We start from the raw sequence: 27,498 nt of genomic DNA, 5'->3' as shown, positions 1-27,498 counted from the left end.
TTGTTTTTCTTTGTAGTGATGAGGAACAACAATTAATGCTCCCTGATAAGAAAAGTCACGGAAAGCCATAACTTACAAAAGTAAGGTAAAACCAGAACTTTTCCAATTGAAAAGTTACGATAAATCGTATCTTTTAGACACCATTTAGTTGGAATAGTGAATTTATAAAAACGTACTTTCTCTTAATGAAAACGTAATCATGACATTAAGCACATTTATGGATACATTACAGCATTCTTTATCATCTGATACCAAATATTATATTGACAGCAGACATGGCCTATGCTCATCACAGACAATCTCAAACTGACCCTCTGAAACAGCACTTTTTCCACCTTCTGCAGCCATTTTCACAGAGACAGAGGAAAAATCCCAATCATAGAGATGCTTAAATTGAGGGGAGGGGTCATTATTTTCAAATTATACATAGGGATATGTAATTATTTGATTCAGGCAGCATGGAAACGGTAAAAAGTACCTGCTTACACTTAAATTAAGAAAGTAATGGTCAGCCGTCACTTTCAACGGTCATGGTTTACCATAAACTCCAAGACTGTACATTGTGTCGTCCTGCGGGCCGAGCCAGGTAGCTGAACCCGTTTGTATATGTAAAAGATTTGGGTTTTGAACACTTACCCGTTGTATATAATACCATATTTACATCCTGTAAATCAGAGTGCGTGTTGTTGTGATCATGATCATCGGTCCATATTGTTTATACGGGGTATTCCCGTTGGGGAATCCCTTCCGGTTGTATTTGTCGACGTTTCTGATTGGCTAATGTTCGGGGTATGTGTTTATTTATAATCACCTTACCTGTACATTACTCTACGCTCAGGTATCGGTCTATCTGTAGTCTTGGGACAAACTGCACGTGTATTTCGAGGCATACAATTAAATTTAGCTATATAGCTGGGAATTTTAATATTATACGACAGTCTGGCAGAGGCTTACATGTAGCTGGCCGGCTCGGCTCGTCTTTCTCCTTCACAGAGTCAGGTATGCAGTAGATTTCGGACTTAATTATCCAGGGTTGGGTGGTATTTTTCTCTCAATTATAGGCATGATATAGTCAGTAATTCCGTTGTTATTTCGGGTGGTCTTTTCCCGTTGTAGGCATGTTATAGTCGTTGTATTTTTGGGTACATTTATTCCCCAGGGAGGGACAGGGGTGGATATTTTTCATACGAGATATGGACCGGACGCACGGCTAGGTTACGTGAGCATTGTGTATATAGTCAGTCATCGTGTTTCATCACTTCTAATCTTCATATAATAAAGTGTTGCACTTTATAAACCGTTTTGATCCATTGATCTGTAACCAGCTGTAAATTTGGAGACAGAACCACAGAGTTGACGAACTTGAAAATCACTATACGAGAATACACTGGTCTCAGGAGTCGAAACTATTACAGTAGTGCCGTAACTCCTCAGAACTTTTACACTGGTGCCGTGAACCAGCTCTGTGTAATCCGTTGTTGATATTTTGTTCGCCTCACGCGTAAATATTGTAATGGCTACAGGTCAGTGTGGACGGGACGCTGTACAGAGGCTTCGTTGAAGGAAAAGCTGAAGAAAAAGTCATAACACGTGTTCTCTTCCATTGCATCTAATATCAAACTTCTTTGTGACACAGATTACATAACAGTAATAAACAGATCAAATAAAATATCTGGAATAAGGTACATTATAATAAAATGAAAAAGGAAACGAACAGAAATATCCGGAAATTTACTAAAGGGACATAACACTTGGCACATGGAATAATGAATCATATATATTTAAGAAATTAGCCATCTCATCTATATATATAACATCCCGCCCCCCTGAAATGGCTGGTAACAAAAGTTGACTGCCGAAGAAGATGAGATGGTTAATCTGCGAAATATATATATATATACAATATACAGTTTGCATAATACACAAGATACATATATATTCCAAGTTATACAAGATATACTATATGGTATGACAGAAACTATGCCTTTCGAAATAAAGTGTTATTTCATAGTATTATGATGTACAGTGGCTTGAACGTAACATGTCAAGAGCACATAACTCCAAAAGGTGAGATATAACAATCACCAGAGATAATATATAACACAAAGCAATAATTATGTGACTCCAGGAGAAACCATAGAACTCTAATAACAACAGAACAAGTAAATGGTAAATGATAGACATATCTATACGACACACTCATACTCTCTGACAATACCGGTAACCCACACTCACTAATTCACATCATATATACATATCTAACATAATAATCATTTAAATGGTCAACAAAAGGTTATTTCTAGAGACAACAACAGCATGTGTAATATATAAAGACTGGAGAAGTATTTTAATCTTGAACTTGTATTGCCAGTACTCTTGCATATATTTTTAATAGTCATGACCATAGCTATGAACATATGGATACATAAACAAAATGTTGGCATTCGTAAAATTACTTATTACAAGGTTAATTACCCAAAGCCAAGTGCATCACACATAGCGACATACAAATAATAATGAAAAAAAAACCCAAAAAAAACCCAAAGGATGTCTGAAATACATGTTGGAAGAATTATTGGTCAAACTCTTTGCAAAAATACAAACTACAATAGGGAAAACAAAATAATCAAGAAAGAACTACAATAACAAGATTAGTAACTCTTAGAAACAGCAATTCGAATTTAATACAATCAAGGAAAATATTCTGAAATGCTATACTGTAGCAAAGGGACATTTTCAAACAAATTGTATCGATATACTAAATATACCAGATTCAAAACATGTAAGTACATGTATACTAGCAATATATAAATTTATTCCATCAGCAGATGAAATATATATTCAGCCAACAAAGATTGTGCACAAATAGAAATTGTCACATATCAAAAGAAATCTAAATTCAATTGAAATAGGTGTACTAATTATGAGAAGTCGTACAGCTAGTCTTATGAGATGAAATAATACTGGCATCCCTATTGTAATTGTAATTATCAATGTAGGAGTTTCAGATATCAAGGAACCATAATGTACATTAAATCATATACATATAAGATGATTATATCGAAGATATATGCACTACATTCCATCAAAATATATGAGTACATTAAGGATACGCATTCCATCAAATCATGTTTTCATTAAAGGTGCCCATTCCAGCAAAGTAGATATTTACATTAAAGGTGCCCATTCCAGCAAAGTAGATATTTACATTAAAGATGCACATTCCATCAAAGTAGACACCATAAATTGAATATTTATAAATTGTAAGGATAGAAACATTCAATGACATACACACAAAGTAGTGTAATATTATCAAGCAAATCATTCATCAGATCTCATAAACAAGTCACTGCGAAAACAGTAATCTAATGGATAAGAGGTGGTCTCCTTTCTATGGCGGCACGGCATTTCTCATTAAGACCCTTCTCATGTATCCATATAGCCTGTTGAGCAGGCTCACCAGCAAAATGTACAAGGAATTCCTTTTCCCCTGAGTGAAATCTTTGTGCTAATATTCTCTTGACACGACAAAAGTTCTGTTCATCAGATGAGGATAATATGTTTACAGGAGACATGAAATCAGAGTCTCGGTAGCGGACTGGTTTTGTAATAATACGTTTTGGTCGAGATCTAGATAACGGAACAGGGTAAGAGACGGTTGCTGAGGATGTGGTGCCGTTGTCGGACAATTGTCTGTCAGTACTATTCTCATGAGTGTCGATTGTCTCACCAGATCCCTCCTTGAAATCGGTGTCCAGGAACCCATCCGATTCATTTCCGTCACTCACAATATCCTCATGGGTTTGGATAGGATCCAAAAAGTAATCCTTTGGATTGGGTTTACGGACAAAAGCACATTTTAGACGATCCATGTGAATGCCACCTTAAATATGACCACTATCTGGGTTCCGCAGAGTTACAAGGTGAGGGCTGTCCACCGAGTTAATACAAAATGGGCCCGAATAGCGAGATTTGAATTTTGCTCCCTTGCCTTTCGGTTCCACCAAGAGATACACATAATCGCCTCCTTTAACAGAGAGCGGATGAGCTGCTTCGTTGACACGATCCATCATTTTGGTTTTAGCCTGAATGACACTGGCACTTTAATAATAAGCAAAAGGCGACTGCTTTTTTCCCGCCTAAATCCAACAATGTCGCGCATGCTTCAAAGTCATTCAAAAATTTCTCTGCATCCTCACTTGAAAATCCCGAAAATGGACTACATGTCCTAAGTATCTTGGAGGGGTCTGCAGCATGTACATGGGCTTCACACTTTGATTTATTCATATTCTGAGCTTCACATTTTTCATTCTTAACAGTTACAGTACCTGATGGCGCAGGCGGTGAAACACTAATCTCATTCCGCTGCAAAAATTCGTCTGAGAAGATTTCTTCGACATCATCGGGAAATAACGGTATAAATGTTGAACTCGCCATGATGCTGTGAGAGGTAATTAACAACGTTAGGATTCTCCGCCATGTACAGGGGTTTCGTGTTGAAGGAAAAGTTGAAGAAAAAGTCATAACACGTGTTCTCTTCCATTGCATCGATTATCAAACTTCTTTGTGACACAGATTACATAACAGTAATACACAAATCAAATAAAATATCCGGAATAAGGTACATTATAATAAAATGAAAAAGGAAACGAACAGAAATATCCGGAAATTTACTAAAGGGACATAACTCATACAACACTTGGCACATGGAATAATGAATAATATATATTTAAGAAATTAGCCATCTCATCTATATATATAACAACGCAACAGTAGTAATCGAACATGAGCAGCCTGCTAACGTTAGTCGTAATGGTAGGGTCTCTGCACGTGGTACAGTGGGAGGTCCTGTTAAATCCACTCACAATGTCAGCTTTGCCCCTGAGGTAAATAAACCTGTTCGGCGCACAAAATCTCAAATTCGAGAGGGTGTTGGTTGTGAAAATCAAGGTAATCAGTACACTGCTGGTACGACAGACGCTAGAATTTTTTCTGACCAGCACGTGGTTGCAAGGCCAAGGTCACACGTAACATACTCAGCTGTTGAGGGGCCGTCTCAAAGCAATGTATACTCAGCTGTTGACGGGCCATCTCAAAACCATTCCTACTCAATTGTTGGGGGTCCATCTCCAAACCAGTCTTACTCGCACACAGTAGATATTGAGTTGGTTAGGGAACACGAAGGGCATTTTTGAACTAGTACCCCTTACCCTTCTGGTACCTAAGAGCATTCTTCATGCTGTGGGCCATCATTTCCAAGCCTGAATTGTTCAAATATAGTGGGTACAGATCCAACTAGACCAACCATGAGTTCAGGGTATAGAAAACAAAAAGAACCCCAGATATTTGATGGTAGCACAGATTTCAGAGTGTATATAATTCATTTTGAACAAGTGGCTGAGTGGAATGGTTGGACTGATTGGGAAAGGGCTCAGCAGCTAATGATGTCTTTACGGGGTCCAGCCCAAAGAATATTGTCCGATTTGACATTGGGACAGACTAGGGATTATGGTCATTTGAGATCCTTTTTGAGGGAGAGTGTAACGTGGGACAAGCGAGGTTGATCTCCAGTTGGGGAAGAGAAAACTCAATAACGGATATGTACAAAAATAGTAAATTTATATACACAACACAACACAAAATACAGCAAGATAACTACAAATGTTCATGTCACACTCTCACATCTTACACACACTTAACAATGTCTCTGCACATGTCTCCTATGCTCCAGAAAAACACTAGGTGGAGATCAGCTGCATACTCTTGTAATATATATAGGACACCAGTCAGTCTGTCTGATGTCTACACACGTGTGGCAATATCATATAAGAAATGCACAGACTAAATACCATTTTGTCTGTCTGCACAGCCTCCTACACGGACGGCTGATATCATCGAATGAATGATGAATGTAGATATATTGCCAATCACTGACATATGAGAACCCGCCGTCAGATCTATCTGGGTCTCCATAATTCGGCAAACGGTGCCTTGTCCTCAACATAGGGCTTTTATTTACTGAAGTCCAGTATGGCAGCATCTGGTCCTGTAATATGACTCAGGCGGTTTTGACCATCCGGCTTCACCTCTCTCCAGTCCACATTATTGCTGTGGAAACATAAACACACTTGCTACACACAAATACACAACCACGCATATTGCTAATTTATATAATATTACACCTACTTTCAAAGTATACATTTCAAATATTATTTCTAAAATGTATCATGAATACCATAAATAATGAATACAAGTATAGGAAATGTAATATTGACACTTTTTACCCCGACAAAGTGCTGGTCCATGTATCAACTTAATCATACAAAAACTAACCGTACGATCCCTTTGGGCTTCCATACAATAAAATTTGACTAGCACTAAGTTTTATAAAGTCATATAAAATATACAAATAACCTAAATACCTTCCAAATATCTAATATACATGTTTATATTTGGAAGTACGATTGAACAGATGTATATAAATCAATTACAACAGTTACAAATCATTGAACGATATGCATGATTGGACCGCACGTTGACATAATGCATGAACAACATTCCAAGGTAAAATAACCCCTATTTACACAAAATAAACGATGATTATCCAATATATATATAATTACTAACTGATAAAACAATACTTACCACAGACTGTAAGGTTTATGTGCCCGTATAATGTTAAAATATCTCAAATGCGTCGACACGGCCTGTTAGAACACTGTCATGGCTCCTGCTCGTGCGCGCTCACTCACCCTCTACGGAACATCCGTTACGCCATACAGATAGTAACAACACGTCACAATATATACAGACACACATGACAAATATACAAATACAAGCGATTGTGACAATATCCCCCTGCCTAAGAAAATGGTACATTTTACAATAACTCACATCGCGTAGATGACAGGTAGTTTCAATCCAGGTATGAAGTCTCCTAAGTACGACTCAAGTAGTCAGCTCCAACATTGTCGCTTCCTTTTATAGCACAGATTCTGAACCTGTATTACTGGAGAATAAGAGCCCATCGCATTTATCTTCCATTGGCTGTTTTGGATCGCTGCAGGTACACCAGGGGTTGATGATCCGTTTCAAGAAGAAATTCTCTACCGTAGATGTACTGCTCAAATTTCTGAACTCCCCAAACAATAGCAAGGCATTCTTTCTCAACCACTGCATAATTCTGCTCTCTCTGTTGCAATTTCCGACTGGCATATGCTACCGGTAGCTTATTTCCATGTTCCTCTTGGAGTAGAACAGCTCCAATCCCCTGGTCAGAGGCATCTGTTCTCAGAATGAAGTCTTCATCCAGATCCGGAAGCTTCAAGATCGGTTGGGAGGTCAGAAGTTTCTTCAACGCATTGAACGATCTCTCCTGGCTGTCTCCCCAAATGACTTTGTGATTGGTAAGCTCTATAAGTGGTACTGCAACTGCGGAGAAATTTGGAATAAATCTCCGGTAGAATCATGCCAAGCCGAGAAATGACCTCACTTGTTTCTTTGTTTCTGGACGCGGGGCTTCAAGAAAGGAAACGAACAGAAATATCCGGAAATTTACTAAAGGGACATAACTCATACAACACTTGGCACATGGAATAATGAATAATATATATTTAAGAAATTAGCCATCTCATCTATATATATAACAACGCAACAGTAGTAATCGAACATGAGCAGCCTGCTAACGTTAGTCGTAATGGTAGGGTCTCTGCACGTGGTACAGTGGGAGGTCCTGTTAAATCCACTCACAATGTCAGCTTTGCCCCTGAGGTAAATAAACCTGTTCGGCGCACAAAATCTCAAATTCGAGAGGGTGTTGGTTGTGAAAATCAAGGTAATCAGTACACTGCTGGTACGACAGACGCTAGAATTTTTTCTGACCAGCACGTGGGTGCAAGGCCAAGGTCACACGTAACATACTCAGCTGTTGAGGGGCCGTCTCAAAGCAATGTATACTCAGCTGTTGACGGGCCATCTCAAAACCATTCCTACTCAATTGTTGGGGGTCCATCTCCAAACCAGTCTTACTCGCACACAGTAGATATTGAGTTGGTTAGGGAACACGAAGGGCATTTTTGAACTAGTACCCCTTACCCTTCTGGTACCTAAGAGCATTCTTCATGCTGTGGGCCATCATTTCCAAGCCTGAATTGTTCAAATATAGTGGGTACAGATCCAACTAGACCAACCATGAGTTCAGGGTATAGAAAACAAAAAGAACCCCAGATATTTGATGGTAGCACAGATTTCAGAGTGTATATAATTCATTTTGAACAAGTGGCTGAGTGGAATGGTTGGACTGATTGGGAAAGGGCTCAGCAGCTAATGATGTCTTTACGGGGTCCAGCCCAAAGAATATTGTCCGATTTGACATTGGGACAGACTAGGGATTATGGTCATTTGAGATCCTTTTTGAGGGAGAGTGTAACGTGGGACAAGCGAGGTTGATCTCCAGTTGGGGAAGAGAAAACTCAATAACGGATATGTACAAAAATAGTAAATTTATATACACAACACAACACAAAATACAGCAAGATAACTACAAATGTTCATGTCACACTCTCACATCTTACACACACTTAACAATGTCTCTGCACATGTCTCCTATGCTCCAGAAAAACACTAGGTGGAGATCAGCTGCATACTCTTGTAATATATATAGGACACCAGTCAGTCTGTCTGATGTCTACACACGTGTGGCAATATCATATAAGAAATGCACAGACTAAATACCATTTTGTCTGTCTGCACAGCCTCCTACACGGACGGCTGATATCATCGAATGAATGATGAATGTAGATATATTGCCAATCACTGACATATGAGAACCCGCCGTCAGATCTATCTGGGTCTCCATAATTCGGCAAACGGTGCCTTGTCCTCAACATAGGGCTTTTATTTACTGAAGTCCAGTATGGCAGCATCTGGTCCTGTAATATGACTCAGGCGGTTTTGACCATCCGGCTTCACCTCTCTCCAGTCCACATTATTGCTGTGGAAACATAAACACACTTGCTACACACAAATACACAACCACGCATATTGCTAATTTATATAATATTACACCTACTTTCAAAGTATACATTTCAAATATTATTTCTAAAATGTATCATGAATACCATAAATAATGAATACAAGTATAGGAAATGTAATATTGACACTTTTTACCCCGACAAAGTGCTGGTCCATGTATCAACTTAATCATACAAAAACTAACCGTACGATCCCTTTGGGCTTCCATACAATAAAATTTGACTAGCACTAAGTTTTATAAAGTCATATAAAATATACAAATAACCTAAATACCTTCCAAATATCTAATATACATGTTTATATTTGGAAGTACGATTGAACAGATGTATATAAATCAATTACAACAGTTACAAATCATTGAACGATATGCATGATTGGACCGCACGTTGACATAATGCATGAACAACATTCCAAGGTAAAATAACCCCTATTTACACAAAATAAACGATGATTATCCAATATATATATAATTACTAACTGATAAAACAATACTTACCACAGACTGTAAGGTTTATGTGCCCGTATAATGTTAAAATATCTCAAATGCGTCGACACGGCCTGTTAGAACACTGTCATGGCTCCTGCTCGTGCGCGCTCACTCACCCTCTACGGAACATCCGTTACGCCATACAGATAGTAACAACACGTCACAATATATACAGACACACATGACAAATATACAAATACAAGCGATTGTGACAATATCCCCCTGCCTAAGAAAATGGTACATTTTACAATAACTCACATCGCGTAGATGACAGGTAGTTTCAATCCAGGTATGAAGTCTCCTAAGTACGACTCAAGTAGTCAGCTCCAACATTGTCGCTTCCTTTTATAGCACAGATTCTGAACCTGTATTACTGGAGAATAAGAGCCCATCGCATTTATCTTCCATTGGCTGTTTTGGATCGCTGCAGGTACACCAGGGGTTGATGATCCGTTTCAAGAAGAAATTCTCTACCGTAGATGTACTGCTCAAATTTCTGAACTCCCCAAACAATAGCAAGGCATTCTTTCTCAACCACTGCATAATTCTGCTCTCTCTGTTGCAATTTCCGACTGGCATATGCTACCGGTAGCTTATTTCCATGTTCCTCTTGGAGTAGAACAGCTCCAATCCCCTGGTCAGAGGCATCTGTTCTCAGAATGAAGTCTTCATCCAGATCCGGAAGCTTCAAGATCGGTTGGGAGGTCAGAAGTTTCTTCAACGCATTGAACGATCTCTCCTGGCTGTCTCCCCAAATGACTTTGTGATTGGTAAGCTCTATAAGTGGTACTGCAACTGCGGAGAAATTTGGAATAAATCTCCGGTAGAATCATGCCAAGCCGAGAAATGACCTCACTTGTTTCTTGTTTCTGACGCGGGCTTCTGGACGCGGGCTTCAAGAAAGGAAACGAACAGAAATATCCGGAAATTTACTAAAGGGACATAACTCATACAACACTTGGCACATGGAATAATGAATAATATATATTTAAGAAATTAGCCATCTCATCTATATATATAACAACGCAACAGTAGTAATCGAACATGAGCAGCCTGCTAACGTTAGTCGTAATGGTAGGGTCTCTGCACGTGGTACAGTGGGAGGTCCTGTTAAATCCACTCACAATGTCAGCTTTGCCCCTGAGGTAAATAAACCTGTTCGGCGCACAAAATCTCAAATTCGAGAGGGTGTTGGTTGTGAAAATCAAGGTAATCAGTACACTGCTGGTACGACAGACGCTAGAATTTTTTCTGACCAGCACGTGGGTGCAAGGCCAAGGTCACACGTAACATACTCAGCTGTTGAGGGGCCGTCTCAAAGCAATGTATACTCAGCTGTTGACGGGCCATCTCAAAACCATTCCTACTCAATTGTTGGGGGTCCATCTCCAAACCAGTCTTACTCGCACACAGTAGATATTGAGTTGGTTAGGGAACACGAAGGGCATTTTTGAACTAGTACCCCTTACCCTTCTGGTACCTAAGAGCATTCTTCATGCTGTGGGCCATCATTTCCAAGCCTGAATTGTTCAAATATAGTGGGTACAGATCCAACTAGACCAACCATGAGTTCAGGGTATAGAAAACAAAAAGAACCCCAGATATTTGATGGTAGCACAGATTTCAGAGTGTATATAATTCATTTTGAACAAGTGGCTGAGTGGAATGGTTGGACTGATTGGGAAAGGGCTCAGCAGCTAATGATGTCTTTACGGGGTCCAGCCCAAAGAATATTGTCCGATTTGACATTGGGACAGACTAGGGATTATGGTCATTTGAGATCCTTTTTGAGGGAGAGTGTAACGTGGGACAAGCGAGGTTGATCTCCAGTTGGGGAAGAGAAAACTCAATAACGGATATGTACAAAAATAGTAAATTTATATACACAACACAACACAAAATACAGCAAGATAACTACAAATGTTCATGTCACACTCTCACATCTTACACACACTTAACAATGTCTCTGCACATGTCTCCTATGCTCCAGAAAAACACTAGGTGGAGATCAGCTGCATACTCTTGTAATATATATAGGACACCAGTCAGTCTGTCTGATGTCTACACACGTGTGGCAATATCATATAAGAAATGCACAGACTAAATACCATTTTGTCTGTCTGCACAGCCTCCTACACGGACGGCTGATATCATCGAATGAATGATGAATGTAGATATATTGCCAATCACTGACATATGAGAACCCGCCGTCAGATCTATCTGGGTCTCCATAATTCGGCAAACGGTGCCTTGTCCTCAACATAGGGCTTTTATTTACTGAAGTCCAGTATGGCAGCATCTGGTCCTGTAATATGACTCAGGCGGTTTTGACCATCCGGCTTCACCTCTCTCCAGTCCACATTATTGCTGTGGAAACATAAACACACTTGCTACACACAAATACACAACCACGCATATTGCTAATTTATATAATATTACACCTACTTTCAAAGTATACATTTCAAATATTATTTCTAAAATGTATCATGAATACCATAAATAATGAATACAAGTATAGGAAATGTAATATTGACACTTTTTACCCCGACAAAGTGCTGGTCCATGTATCAACTTAATCATACAAAAACTAACCGTACGATCCCTTTGGGCTTCCATACAATAAAATTTGACTAGCACTAAGTTTTATAAAGTCATATAAAATATACAAATAACCTAAATACCTTCCAAATATCTAATATACATGTTTATATTTGGAAGTACGATTGAACAGATGTATATAAATCAATTACAACAGTTACAAATCATTGAACGATATGCATGATTGGACCGCACGTTGACATAATGCATGAACAACATTCCAAGGTAAAATAACCCCTATTTACACAAAATAAACGATGATTATCCAATATATATATAATTACTAACTGATAAAACAATACTTACCACAGACTGTAAGGTTTATGTGCCCGTATAATGTTAAAATATCTCAAATGCGTCGACACGGCCTGTTAGAACACTGTCATGGCTCCTGCTCGTGCGCGCTCACTCACCCTCTACGGAACATCCGTTACGCCATACAGATAGTAACAACACGTCACAATATATACAGACACACATGACAAATATACAAATACAAGCGATTGTGACAATATCCCCCTGCCTAAGAAAATGGTACATTTTACAATAACTCACATCGCGTAGATGACAGGTAGTTTCAATCCAGGTATGAAGTCTCCTAAGTACGACTCAAGTAGTCAGCTCCAACATTGTCGCTTCCTTTTATAGCACAGATTCTGAACCTGTATTACTGGAGAATAAGAGCCCATCGCATTTATCTTCCATTGGCTGTTTTGGATCGCTGCAGGTACACCAGGGGTTGATGATCCGTTTCAAGAAGAAATTCTCTACCGTAGATGTACTGCTCAAATTTCTGAACTCCCCAAACAATAGCAAGGCATTCTTTCTCAACCACTGCATAATTCTGCTCTCTCTGTTGCAATTTCCGACTGGCATATGCTACCGGTAGCTTATTTCCATGTTCCTCTTGGAGTAGAACAGCTCCAATCCCCTGGTCAGAGGCATCTGTTCTCAGAATGAAGTCTTCATCCAGATCCGGAAGCTTCAAGATCGGTTGGGAGGTCAGAAGTTTCTTCAACGCATTGAACGATCTCTCCTGGCTGTCTCCCCAAATGACTTTGTGATTGGTAAGCTCTATAAGTGGTACTGCAACTGCGGAGAAATTTGGAATAAATCTCCGGTAGAATCATGCCAAGCCGAGAAATGACCTCACTTGTTTCTTTGTTTCTGGACGCGGGGCTTCAAGAAAGGAAACGAACAGAAATATCCGGAAATTTACTAAAGGGACATAACTCATACAACACTTGGCACATGGAATAATGAATAATATATATTTAAGAAATTAGCCATCTCATCTATATATATAACAACGCAACAGTAGTAATCGAACATGAGCAGCCTGCTAACGTTAGTCGTAATGGTAGGGTCTCTGCACGTGGTACAGTGGGAGGTCCTGTTAAATCCACTCACAATGTCAGCTTTGCCCCTGAGGTAAATAAACCTGTTCGGCGCACAAAATCTCAAATTCGAGAGGGTGTTGGTTGTGAAAATCAAGGTAATCAGTACACTGCTGGTACGACAGACGCTAGAATTTTTTCTGACCAGCACGTGGGTGCAAGGCCAAGGTCACACGTAACATACTCAGCTGTTGAGGGGCCGTCTCAAAGCAATGTATACTCAGCTGTTGACGGGCCATCTCAAAACCATTCCTACTCAATTGTTGGGGGTCCATCTCCAAACCAGTCTTACTCGCACACAGTAGATATTGAGTTGGTTAGGGAACACGAAGGGCATTTTTGAACTAGTACCCCTTACCCTTCTGGTACCTAAGAGCATTCTTCATGCTGTGGGCCATCATTTCCAAGCCTGAATTGTTCAAATATAGTGGGTACAGATCCAACTAGACCAACCATGAGTTCAGGGTATAGAAAACAAAAAGAACCCCAGATATTTGATGGTAGCACAGATTTCAGAGTGTATATAATTCATTTTGAACAAGTGGCTGAGTGGAATGGTTGGACTGATTGGGAAAGGGCTCAGCAGCTAATGATGTCTTTACGGGGTCCAGCCCAAAGAATATTGTCCGATTTGACATTGGGACAGACTAGGGATTATGGTCATTTGAGATCCTTTTTGAGGGAGAGTGTAACGTGGGACAAGCGAGGTTGATCTCCAGTTGGGGAAGAGAAAACTCAATAACGGATATGTACAAAAATAGTAAATTTATATACACAACACAACACAAAATACAGCAAGATAACTACAAATGTTCATGTCACACTCTCACATCTTACACACACTTAACAATGTCTCTGCACATGTCTCCTATGCTCCAGAAAAACACTAGGTGGAGATCAGCTGCATACTCTTGTAATATATATAGGACACCAGTCAGTCTGTCTGATGTCTACACACGTGTGGCAATATCATATAAGAAATGCACAGACTAAATACCATTTTGTCTGTCTGCACAGCCTCCTACACGGACGGCTGATATCATCGAATGAATGATGAATGTAGATATATTGCCAATCACTGACATATGAGAACCCGCCGTCAGATCTATCTGGGTCTCCATAATTCGGCAAACGGTGCCTTGTCCTCAACATAGGGCTTTTATTTACTGAAGTCCAGTATGGCAGCATCTGGTCCTGTAATATGACTCAGGCGGTTTTGACCATCCGGCTTCACCTCTCTCCAGTCCACATTATTGCTGTGGAAACATAAACACACTTGCTACACACAAATACACAACCACGCATATTGCTAATTTATATAATATTACACCTACTTTCAAAGTATACATTTCAAATATTATTTCTAAAATGTATCATGAATACCATAAATAATGAATACAAGTATAGGAAATGTAATATTGACACTTTTTACCCCGACAAAGTGCTGGTCCATGTATCAACTTAATCATACAAAAACTAACCGTACGATCCCTTTGGGCTTCCATACAATAAAATTTGACTAGCACTAAGTTTTATAAAGTCATATAAAATATACAAATAACCTAAATACCTTCCAAATATCTAATATACATGTTTATATTTGGAAGTACGATTGAACAGATGTATATAAATCAATTACAACAGTTACAAATCATTGAACGATATGCATGATTGGACCGCACGTTGACATAATGCATGAACAACATTCCAAGGTAAAATAACCCCTATTTACACAAAATAAACGATGATTATCCAATATATATATAATTACTAACTGATAAAACAATACTTACCACAGACTGTAAGGTTTATGTGCCCGTATAATGTTAAAATATCTCAAATGCGTCGACACGGCCTGTTAGAACACTGTCATGGCTCCTGCTCGTGCGCGCTCACTCACCCTCTACGGAACATCCGTTACGCCATACAGATAGTAACAACACGTCACAATATATACAGACACACATGACAAATATACAAATACAAGCGATTGTGACAATATCCCCCTGCCTAAGAAAATGGTACATTTTACAATAACTCACATCGCGTAGATGACAGGTAGTTTCAATCCAGGTATGAAGTCTCCTAAGTACGACTCAAGTAGTCAGCTCCAACATTGTCGCTTCCTTTTATAGCACAGATTCTGAACCTGTATTACTGGAGAATAAGAGCCCATCGCATTTATCTTCCATTGGCTGTTTTGGATCGCTGCAGGTACACCAGGGGTTGATGATCCGTTTCAAGAAGAAATTCTCTACCGTAGATGTACTGCTCAAATTTCTGAACTCCCCAAACAATAGCAAGGCATTCTTTCTCAACCACTGCATAATTCTGCTCTCTCTGTTGCAATTTCCGACTGGCATATGCTACCGGTAGCTTATTTCCATGTTCCTCTTGGAGTAGAACAGCTCCAATCCCCTGGTCAGAGGCATCTGTTCTCAGAATGAAGTCTTCATCCAGATCCGGAAGCTTCAAGATCGGTTGGGAGGTCAGAAGTTTCTTCAACGCATTGAACGATCTCTCCTGGCTGTCTCCCCAAATGACTTTGTGATTGGTAAGCTCTATAAGTGGTACTGCAACTGCGGAGAAATTTGGAATAAATCTCCGGTAGAATCATGCCAAGCCGAGAAATGACCTCACTTGTTTCTTTGTTTCTGGACGCGGGGCTTCAAGAAAGGAAACGAACAGAAATATCCGGAAATTTACTAAAGGGACATAACTCATACAACACTTGGCACATGGAATAATGAATAATATATATTTAAGAAATTAGCCATCTCATCTATATATATAACAACGCAACAGTAGTAATCGAACATGAGCAGCCTGCTAACGTTAGTCGTAATGGTAGGGTCTCTGCACGTGGTACAGTGGGAGGTCCTGTTAAATCCACTCACAATGTCAGCTTTGCCCCTGAGGTAAATAAACCTGTTCGGCGCACAAAATCTCAAATTCGAGAGGGTGTTGGTTGTGAAAATCAAGGTAATCAGTACACTGCTGGTACGACAGACGCTAGAATTTTTTCTGACCAGCACGTGGGTGCAAGGCCAAGGTCACACGTAACATACTCAGCTGTTGAGGGGCCGTCTCAAAGCAATGTATACTCAGCTGTTGACGGGCCATCTCAAAACCATTCCTACTCAATTGTTGGGGGTCCATCTCCAAACCAGTCTTACTCGCACACAGTAGATATTGAGTTGGTTAGGGAACACGAAGGGCATTTTTGAACTAGTACCCCTTACCCTTCTGGTACCTAAGAGCATTCTTCATGCTGTGGGCCATCATTTCCAAGCCTGAATTGTTCAAATATAGTGGGTACAGATCCAACTAGACCAACCATGAGTTCAGGGTATAGAAAACAAAAAGAACCCCAGATATTTGATGGTAGCACAGATTTCAGAGTGTATATAATTCATTTTGAACAAGTGGCTGAGTGGAATGGTTGGACTGATTGGGAAAGGGCTCAGCAGCTAATGATGTCTTTACGGGGTCCAGCCCAAAGAATATTGTCCGATTTGACATTGGGACAGACTAGGGATTATGGTCATTTGAGATCCTTTTTGAGGGAGAGTGTAACGTGGGACAAGCGAGGTTGATCTCCAGTTGGGGAAGAGAAAACTCAATAACGGATATGTACAAAAATAGTAAATTTATATACACAACACAACACAAAATACAGCAAGATAACTACAAATGTTCATGTCACACTCTCACATCTTACACACACTTAACAATGTCTCTGCACATGTCTCCTATGCTCCAGAAAAACACTAGGTGGAGATCAGCTGCATACTCTTGTAATATATATAGGACACCAGTCAGTCTGTCTGATGTCTACACACGTGTGGCAATATCATATAAGAAATGCACAGACTAAATACCATTTTGTCTGTCTGCACAGCCTCCTACACGGACGGCTGATATCATCGAATGAATGATGAATGTAGATATATTGCCAATCACTGACATATGAGAACCCGCCGTCAGATCTATCTGGGTCTCCATAATTCGGCAAACGGTGCCTTGTCCTCAACATAGGGCTTTTATTTACTGAAGTCCAGTATGGCAGCATCTGGTCCTGTAATATGACTCAGGCGGTTTTGACCATCCGGCTTCACCTCTCTCCAGTCCACATTATTGCTGTGGAAACATAAACACACTTGCTACACACAAATACACAACCACGCATATTGCTAATTTATATAATATTACACCTACTTTCAAAGTATACATTTCAAATATTATTTCTAAAATGTATCATGAATACCATAAATAATGAATACAAGTATAGGAAATGTAATATTGACACTTTTTACCCCGACAAAGTGCTGGTCCATGTATCAACTTAATCATACAAAAACTAACCGTACGATCCCTTTGGGCTTCCATACAATAAAATTTGACTAGCACTAAGTTTTATAAAGTCATATAAAATATACAAATAACCTAAATACCTTCCAAATATCTAATATACATGTTTATATTTGGAAGTACGATTGAACAGATGTATATAAATCAATTACAACAGTTACAAATCATTGAACGATATGCATGATTGGACCGCACGTTGACATAATGCATGAACAACATTCCAAGGTAAAATAACCCCTATTTACACAAAATAAACGATGATTATCCAATATATATATAATTACTAACTGATAAAACAATACTTACCACAGACTGTAAGGTTTATGTGCCCGTATAATGTTAAAATATCTCAAATGCGTCGACACGGCCTGTTAGAACACTGTCATGGCTCCTGCTCGTGCGCGCTCACTCACCCTCTACGGAACATCCGTTACGCCATACAGATAGTAACAACACGTCACAATATATACAGACACACATGACAAATATACAAATACAAGCGATTGTGACAATATCCCCCTGCCTAAGAAAATGGTACATTTTACAATAACTCACATCGCGTAGATGACAGGTAGTTTCAATCCAGGTATGAAGTCTCCTAAGTACGACTCAAGTAGTCAGCTCCAACATTGTCGCTTCCTTTTATAGCACAGATTCTGAACCTGTATTACTGGAGAATAAGAGCCCATCGCATTTATCTTCCATTGGCTGTTTTGGATCGCTGCAGGTACACCAGGGGTTGATGATCCGTTTCAAGAAGAAATTCTCTACCGTAGATGTACTGCTCAAATTTCTGAACTCCCCAAACAATAGCAAGGCATTCTTTCTCAACCACTGCATAATTCTGCTCTCTCTGTTGCAATTTCCGACTGGCATATGCTACCGGTAGCTTATTTCCATGTTCCTCTTGGAGTAGAACAGCTCCAATCCCCTGGTCAGAGGCATCTGTTCTCAGAATGAAGTCTTCATCCAGATCCGGAAGCTTCAAGATCGGTTGGGAGGTCAGAAGTTTCTTCAACGCATTGAACGATCTCTCCTGGCTGTCTCCCCAAATGACTTTGTGATTGGTAAGCTCTATAAGTGGTACTGCAACTGCGGAGAAATTTGGAATAAATCTCCGGTAGAATCATGCCAAGCCGAGAAATGACCTCACTTGTTTCTTTGTTTCTGGACGCGGGGCTTCAAGAAAGGAAACGAACAGAAATATCCGGAAATTTACTAAAGGGACATAACTCATACAACACTTGGCACATGGAATAATGAATAATATATATTTAAGAAATTAGCCATCTCATCTATATATATAACAACGCAACAGTAGTAATCGAACATGAGCAGCCTGCTAACGTTAGTCGTAATGGTAGGGTCTCTGCACGTGGTACAGTGGGAGGTCCTGTTAAATCCACTCACAATGTCAGCTTTGCCCCTGAGGTAAATAAACCTGTTCGGCGCACAAAATCTCAAATTCGAGAGGGTGTTGGTTGTGAAAATCAAGGTAATCAGTACACTGCTGGTACGACAGACGCTAGAATTTTTTCTGACCAGCACGTGGGTGCAAGGCCAAGGTCACACGTAACATACTCAGCTGTTGAGGGGCCGTCTCAAAGCAATGTATACTCAGCTGTTGACGGGCCATCTCAAAACCATTCCTACTCAATTGTTGGGGGTCCATCTCCAAACCAGTCTTACTCGCACACAGTAGATATTGAGTTGGTTAGGGAACACGAAGGGCATTTTTGAACTAGTACCCCTTACCCTTCTGGTACCTAAGAGCATTCTTCATGCTGTGGGCCATCATTTCCAAGCCTGAATTGTTCAAATATAGTGGGTACAGATCCAACTAGACCAACCATGAGTTCAGGGTATAGAAAACAAAAAGAACCCCAGATATTTGATGGTAGCACAGATTTCAGAGTGTATATAATTCATTTTGAACAAGTGGCTGAGTGGAATGGTTGGACTGATTGGGAAAGGGCTCAGCAGCTAATGATGTCTTTACGGGGTCCAGCCCAAAGAATATTGTCCGATTTGACATTGGGACAGACTAGGGATTATGGTCATTTGAGATCCTTTTTGAGGGAGAGTGTAACGTGGGACAAGCGAGGTTGATCTCCAGTTGGGGAAGAGAAAACTCAATAACGGATATGTACAAAAATAGTAAATTTATATACACAACACAACACAAAATACAGCAAGATAACTACAAATGTTCATGTCACACTCTCACATCTTACACACACTTAACAATGTCTCTGCACATGTCTCCTATGCTCCAGAAAAACACTAGGTGGAGATCAGCTGCATACTCTTGTAATATATATAGGACACCAGTCAGTCTGTCTGATGTCTACACACGTGTGGCAATATCATATAAGAAATGCACAGACTAAATACCATTTTGTCTGTCTGCACAGCCTCCTACACGGACGGCTGATATCATCGAATGAATGATGAATGTAGATATATTGCCAATCACTGACATATGAGAACCCGCCGTCAGATCTATCTGGGTCTCCATAATTCGGCAAACGGTGCCTTGTCCTCAACATAGGGCTTTTATTTACTGAAGTCCAGTATGGCAGCATCTGGTCCTGTAATATGACTCAGGCGGTTTTGACCATCCGGCTTCACCTCTCTCCAGTCCACATTATTGCTGTGGAAACATAAACACACTTGCTACACACAAATACACAACCACGCATATTGCTAATTTATATAATATTACACCTACTTTCAAAGTATACATTTCAAATATTATTTCTAAAATGTATCATGAATACCATAAATAATGAATACAAGTATAGGAAATGTAATATTGACACTTTTTACCCCGACAAAGTGCTGGTCCATGTATCAACTTAATCATACAAAAACTAACCGTACGATCCCTTTGGGCTTCCATACAATAAAATTTGACTAGCACTAAGTTTTATAAAGTCATATAAAATATACAAATAACCTAAATACCTTCCAAATATCTAATATACATGTTTATATTTGGAAGTACGATTGAACAAATGTATATAAATCAATTACAACAGTTACAAATCATTGAACGATATGCATGATTGGACCGCACGTTGACATAATGCATGAACAACATTCCAAGGTAAAATAACCCCTTTTTACACAAAATAAACGATGATTATCCAATATATATATAATTACTAACTGATAAAACAATACTTACCACAGACTGTAAGGTTTATGTGCCCGTATAATGTTAAAATATCTCAAATGCGTCGACACGGCCTGTTAGAACACTGTCATGGCTCCTGCTCGTGCGCGCTCACTCACCCTCTACGGAACATCCGTTACGCCATACAGATAGTAACAACACGTCACAATATATACAGACACACATGACAAATATACAAATACAAGCGATTGTGACAATATCCCCCTGCCTAAGAAAATGGTACATTTTACAATAACTCACATCGCGTAGATGACAGGTAGTTTCAATCCAGGTATGAAGTCTCCTAAGTACGACTCAAGTAGTCAGCTCCAACATTGTCGCTTCCTTTTATAGCACAGATTCTGAACCTGTATTACTGGAGAATAAGAGCCCATCGCATTTATCTTCCATTGGCTGTTTTGGATCGCTGCAGGTACACCAGGGGTTGATGATCCGTTTCAAGAAGAAATTCTCTACCGTAGATGTACTGCTCAAATTTCTGAACTCCCCAAACAATAGCAAGGCATTCTTTCTCAACCACTGCATAATTCTGCTCTCTCTGTTGCAATTTCCGACTGGCATATGCTACCGGTAGCTTATTTCCATGTTCCTCTTGGAGTAGAACAGCTCCAATCCCCTGGTCAGAGGCATCTGTTCTCAGAATGAAGTCTTCATCCAGATCCGGAAGCTTCAAGATCGGTTGGGAGGTCAGAAGTTTCTTCAACGCATTGAACGATCTCTCCTGGCTGTCTCCCCAAATGACTTTGTGATTGGTAAGCTCTATAAGTGGTACTGCAACTGCGGAGAAATTTGGAATAAATCTCCGGTAGAATCATGCCAAGCCGAGAAATGACCTCACTTGTTTCTTTGTTTCTGGACGCGGGGCTTCAAGAAAGGAAACGAACAGAAATATCCGGAAATTTACTAAAGGGACATAACTCATACAACACTTGGCACATGGAATAATGAATAATATATATTTAAGAAATTAGCCATCTCATCTATATATATAACAACGCAACAGTAGTAATCGAACATGAGCAGCCTGCTAACGTTAGTCGTAATGGTAGGGTCTCTGCACGTGGTACAGTGGGAGGTCCTGTTAAATCCACTCACAATGTCAGCTTTGCCCCTGAGGTAAATAAACCTGTTCGGCGCACAAAATCTCAAATTCGAGAGGGTGTTGGTTGTGAAAATCAAGGTAATCAGTACACTGCTGGTACGACAGACGCTAGAATTTTTTCTGACCAGCACGTGGGTGCAAGGCCAAGGTCACACGTAACATACTCAGCTGTTGAGGGGCCGTCTCAAAGCAATGTATACTCAGCTGTTGACGGGCCATCTCAAAACCATTCCTACTCAATTGTTGGGGGTCCATCTCCAAACCAGTCTTACTCGCACACAGTAGATATTGAGTTGGTTAGGGAACACGAAGGGCATTTTTGAACTAGTACCCCTTACCCTTCTGGTACCTAAGAGCATTCTTCATGCTGTGGGCCATCATTTCCAAGCCTGAATTGTTCAAATATAGTGGGTACAGATCCAACTAGACCAACCATGAGTTCAGGGTATAGAAAACAAAAAGAACCCCAGATATTTGATGGTAGCACAGATTTCAGAGTGTATATAATTCATTTTGAACAAGTGGCTGAGTGGAATGGTTGGACTGATTGGGAAAGGGCTCAGCAGCTAATGATGTCTTTACGGGGTCCAGCCCAAAGAATATTGTCCGATTTGACATTGGGACAGACTAGGGATTATGGTCATTTGAGATCCTTTTTGAGGGAGAGGTTTGATCCCACAGGGAGGGAGGTAGCATATTCATGTCAGTTCAAATGTAGAAATCGACGAGATACAGAGACTTTCGTGGACTATGGGCAGGAACTCCGTAGATTAGCTGGTTTAGCTTTCCCCAATTTGGCTGTTGGTGCCAGAGAAACCAATGAAATGGATCAATTTATAATGGGACTGGGTAGCTTTGAATTAAGGAAGCGTGTCCAATTTAAACATCAAACTACACTAGAAGCTGCAATCACAGCAGCAATAGAGTTTGAAGCATTTGAGAGGGAGCAAGTCACTTTTCGTAAACCCAAGTCTTATGTAGAGACAGAGCAAGCACATATACATGCATGTAGAGACACAGAGCCTCAGACATCTCAGGAGCAAGAAAGAGATTTGGCATCTCTGTTGCTAGAGGGTTTCGAAAAATTAGGGAAACAGTTGGCAGGAACAGGGAGAGGGAATAACAGGTACAAAGGGTGTTTTAAGTGTGGGCAAATGGGACACTTAAAGAGGAACTGTCCACAAGAAACATATTCTAATACAAATGATACAAAAAACATGTAGAAGTCGAACGCAAGCCCGAACGTTTGACAGATAGTACGGGAATACATCCTGAGGAGGTAAATAATTTCCCGGAAGGGCTTAAAACTAAAATCAGCATAAACTCCATAGTTTCTGGTTGTCTTTTCTTAGATGGTTCAGTCATAGGTAGGAACTCCAGATATTTGATAGACTCTGGGTCTTCAGTCACCATATTCACTGAGGAATTGTATTTCTCACTCCCTGAGGACAGGCGTCCAAAATTAAATCCTGTTGGCATTATGTTGTTTTCAGCATCAGGGAATGAATTAAAGGTGCAGGGAAAAGCAATATTTAAGATCAAGATAGGTCGCTTGGTTTATGATTAAGAAGCTATTGTAGCTAAGTTAGACCGGCTAAATGGCATACTAGGTATGGATTTCCTTACAAAACATGGTGGGGAAATAAGTTTCTTAGACAAAACCATTAAGTTAGCAGGACAGAAAGTGGATTTAGTCACTAATGGATACACTGGTTGTGCTCGCATAAGGGTTAGTAACTCTGTTAGGATACCTCCCAATTCTGAATTCTTCCTTAAGGCATATGTAGATGGAGTCTTGCAGGGTTCAGGGTTGAAGGAAGCACAGGGACTTGTAGAGCCAACATCTTATGTAATCAACCAGGGTTTGTTGATGGCTAGAACTCTAGTAGACCCTAGAAACCAAGAGATAACCGTCTCTGTCCTCAATCTGGGTCGTAAAGGGGTCAATCTGAGTGAGAATACTGTAGTGGGAGAAATTAACTCTGTTGGTAGAATACACCATATATAATGTGAGTCAGACACAGCACAGAGGCTCCCAGAACATTTAAACAACTTAGTAGAAAATGTTTCACCTAAACTCTCCAAGGGTCAAAAACACAAAGTTAGAGACTTAGTTTCAGATTTTCGGGATATATTTATGAGCCCGGATGGGAAGTTAGGTCAGACCAATATCGTTGAGCACAAAATAGATACAGGCAGTGAGCAACCTGTTAAAATACCAGCTAGGCGCTTATCCCCTGCTCAAAAAGAAACTGTTGAGATAGAACTAGACAAAATGTTAAAGGATAATATCATTCAACCTAGCTCTAGCCCTTGGGCTGCCCCAGTTGTGCTGGTTAGAAAAAAAGATGGGTCAGTAAGATTTTGTATTGACTACAGACAGTTAAACACTATCACAAAGAAAGATGCTTACCCGCTCCCCAGAATAGACGATGCACTTGACACCTTAACAGGGGCACAGTGGTTCTCTACCCTTGACCTTGCTAGTGGGTACTGGCAGTGTAAAATAGCAGATAAAGATCGGGGGGAAAACAGCATTCAGTACACATAAAGGGCTATTTGAATTTAACGTGATGTCATTTGGTCTGTGCAATGCCCCCGCTACATTTTCTAGATTGATGCAACTCACACTAGGTCAACTTAACTGGGCCAAATGTCTCTGTTATCTAGATGATGTGATAGTTTTTGGTAGTACATTTGAGATAGCTATGAACAATTTGAAAGAAGTATTCCATTGTCTAAGAAAGGCCAATCTGAAGCTTAAACCTAAAAAGTGTTCACTATTCCAGACTGAAGTATCTTATCTAGGTCATGTTGTGTCTGATTCAGGAATAACCTGTGACCCAAACAAGGTCAAGGCTGTATGTGAATGGCCTGTACCTGGTAATATAAGTGAGGTCAGAAGTTTCCTAGGTATAGCAGGTTATTATCGTAGGTTCATTTCAGAGTTTTCCTCGGTTGCATCCCCATTGACCAAGTTAACTAGGAAGAACAAGCGTTTTGTTTGGGATTCTGAATGTGAGAACTCCTTTTCCAAGCTTAAAGAGTTGCTTACTAGTGCCCCAGTTTTGAGCTACCCCACAAGTACAGACCCTTTCATTCTAGACACAGATGCAAGTCTTACTGGGTTGGGGGCTGTTCTCTCCCAAGTTCAGGATGGGCAGGAAAAAGTCATAGCCTATGCTAGCAGAACTCTGAGTCGTTCCCAGCAGAATTATTGTACAACATACAGGGAATTACTGGCAGTTGTGACATTTGTTAAGTTTTTCAAACACTTTCTCTGGGGGAGACCTTTCTTGGTACGACCATGCCTCATTAGTGTGGCTTAAGAATTTCAAAGACGTTGAAGGGATGTTAGCCCGCTGGCTAAGTGTTCTGGATATGTTTGATATGAAAATAGAACATAGACCTGGTAGTCAGCACATGAATGCAGATAGTTTATCTCGTGTTACAAGTCACAAGTGCAAACGTGAAACATGTCCATCCTGCTATCCTCAAGAGCAGAATCCTCACCAAGACTTGAGCAAGTCTGAAGAGGGCAAAGTTCACCAAGTCTTTGATGAGACTGATGAGGATTCACTTAACTCTTGGTTACAAACATGGGGGAAAACACAGCTTGTAGAGTGGCAAAGGGAAGATCCTGTGATAGGTCCATTCCTAAAACTTAAGACTAAGAATTCTCAAAAGCCACATAAATCTGAGGTACCAGTATTTCCCCCAAGAAGTTGTCTCCCTTTATCATATGTGGGAACTCCTTCATATTGGAGAAGATGATATTTTGTACAGAATTAAACCCTCCACACATCCAGGGAAAGGAAATAAACAAATTATAGCCCCAGCCTGTGTAAGAGATGAAATTTTACAACACCTTCATAATTCAATTACATCTGGTCACTTAGGGAGGGATAAGACCCTAGATGCAGTACAGAGAAGATTTTACTGGCCAGGACTTACAGGGGACATTGAAAACTGGTGTAGGGCGTGTGATATGTGTGCTAGGAGAAAATCAAATCCCCATGCAGGTAGAACCCCTTTACACCCATCAAAGGCAGTATCGGGTCCCTTAGATAGAATTGCTATAGATATCATGGGCGGGTTACCCACAACAGCAAATGGCAACAACTATATCATAGTTGTAAGTGACTACTTTTCAAAATGGACAGAAGCTTATGCAGTGCCAAACCACACAGCCTTAACAGTAGCAGACAAGTTGGTCACTGAGTTTATTTGTCGGTTTGGGACCCCTCGCTATATCCATTCAGATCAAGGGAGAGAATTTGAATCAGAACTATTTCAAACTATTTGTTCAAAGTTGGGTGTGAAAAAAACTAGAACAACTCCTTATAGACCTGAATCAGATGGGCAGGTAGAACGATTTAATCGCACATTAATACAGATGCTTTCCTCCTTTGTGAATACACAGATGGATGATTGGGATGACCATTTACCCTATGTTATGATGGCTTATAGGTCCAGCAGGAATAGCAGTACAGAGTGTACCCCTAATTTAGTCATGCTAGGGCGGGAAACATCGTGTCCCTTAGATATGATGGTTGGCTTACCCCCAGGGTCTCGAGGGATATGTACAGTTCAGTATGTATACTGGGTACAGGAAACAATGAGGTCTGCTGATAAGTTTGTGTTTGAGAAACTGGGTGAAGCCGCTAGGCGGCAGAAATTCTACTATGATAGGGATGTAAAAGAGAGGGAATTCTCGGTAGACAGTTTTGTCTGGAGATGGTACCCCCCAGCTATCAGTAACAAATTAGGGCAGGGATGGACGTTATCAGATGTTAACTATGAAATAAAGAAAAGTCCTCAGGCAAATCCTATAGTCGTCCATGCAGATCATCTTAAACAATATCAGGGTATTCATACTCCAGATCCATGGGTGGGGTTAGACTCTGATATCGGTGACAGTTCCTCAGAGATATGCTCTGATGGGGAATCCCAGCCACCAGCTATAGACAACAGTCCAGGGGAGATAACTCCACGGTTCACCAGGACGGGTAGAAGAATAGTACCCCCACAAAAATTCAGTCCTTAAAAAGAAGGGAAATAAATTAGGTGTCAGAATTGTTTTAGTTTTAACACCCACCTTCTGGTGAAAGCATTTTACAATGCTGGCCATATAGGTATATATAAAGAGAAATTAGAAATAGAAAAAAAAAAAAAGCATCATGGTCATGCGGACTCTGAATTTTTGGATGTTTTAGAACAACAGTGATGTCAGAACATTTAGACCTTGACGTAGAAGATGAGGATTTGGCGATACTAGATGGGGACCTGGAGGACCGACCAGTCTGGAACC

General features: G+C 40.1%; 2 protein-coding genes and 2 long non-coding RNA genes across 4 annotated transcripts; 2 read left to right on the top strand and 2 right to left on the bottom strand.

The window, feature by feature from the left end:
* Nucleotides 1-5,027: 5,027 nt before the first annotated feature.
* Nucleotides 5,028-10,299, bottom strand: LOC117340199. The gene is made up of 3 exons (XR_004535396.1): nucleotides 9,530-10,299; nucleotides 6,646-8,992; nucleotides 5,028-6,108 (listed from the first exon to the last, which is right to left on the bottom strand). It is a non-coding gene; the product is annotated as an uncharacterized LOC117340199 (long non-coding RNA).
* Nucleotides 10,300-10,428: 129 nt separating this feature from the next.
* On the bottom strand, nucleotides 10,429-20,645 carry LOC117341232. The gene is made up of 4 exons (XR_004535589.1): nucleotides 18,193-20,645; nucleotides 15,309-17,655; nucleotides 12,425-14,771; nucleotides 10,429-11,887 (listed from the first exon to the last, which is right to left on the bottom strand). It is a non-coding gene; the product is annotated as an uncharacterized LOC117341232 (long non-coding RNA).
* A 1,976-nt stretch (nucleotides 20,646-22,621) lies between these two features.
* On the top strand, nucleotides 22,622-24,738 carry LOC117340350. The gene is made up of 2 exons (XM_033902112.1): nucleotides 22,622-23,313; nucleotides 24,567-24,738. Exons 1-2 carry the CDS (start codon nucleotides 22,622-22,624, stop codon nucleotides 24,736-24,738), a joined length of 864 nt encoding a protein of 287 aa, XP_033758003.1.
* Nucleotides 24,739-26,274: 1,536 nt separating this feature from the next.
* Nucleotides 26,275-27,234, top strand: LOC117340349. Its single transcript, XM_033902111.1, has one exon. The coding sequence runs from the start codon at nucleotides 26,275-26,277 to the stop codon at nucleotides 27,232-27,234; it is 960 nt and encodes a 319-aa protein (XP_033758002.1).
* The last annotated feature ends 264 nt before the right edge of the window (nucleotides 27,235-27,498 follow it).

This window comes from Pecten maximus, chromosome 13, assembly GCF_902652985.1.
Source record: "Pecten maximus chromosome 13, xPecMax1.1, whole genome shotgun sequence".
Classification (NCBI taxonomy): domain Eukaryota; kingdom Metazoa; phylum Mollusca; class Bivalvia; order Pectinida; family Pectinidae; genus Pecten; species Pecten maximus.
This window is presented reverse-complemented; position numbering and strand designations above follow the sequence as displayed.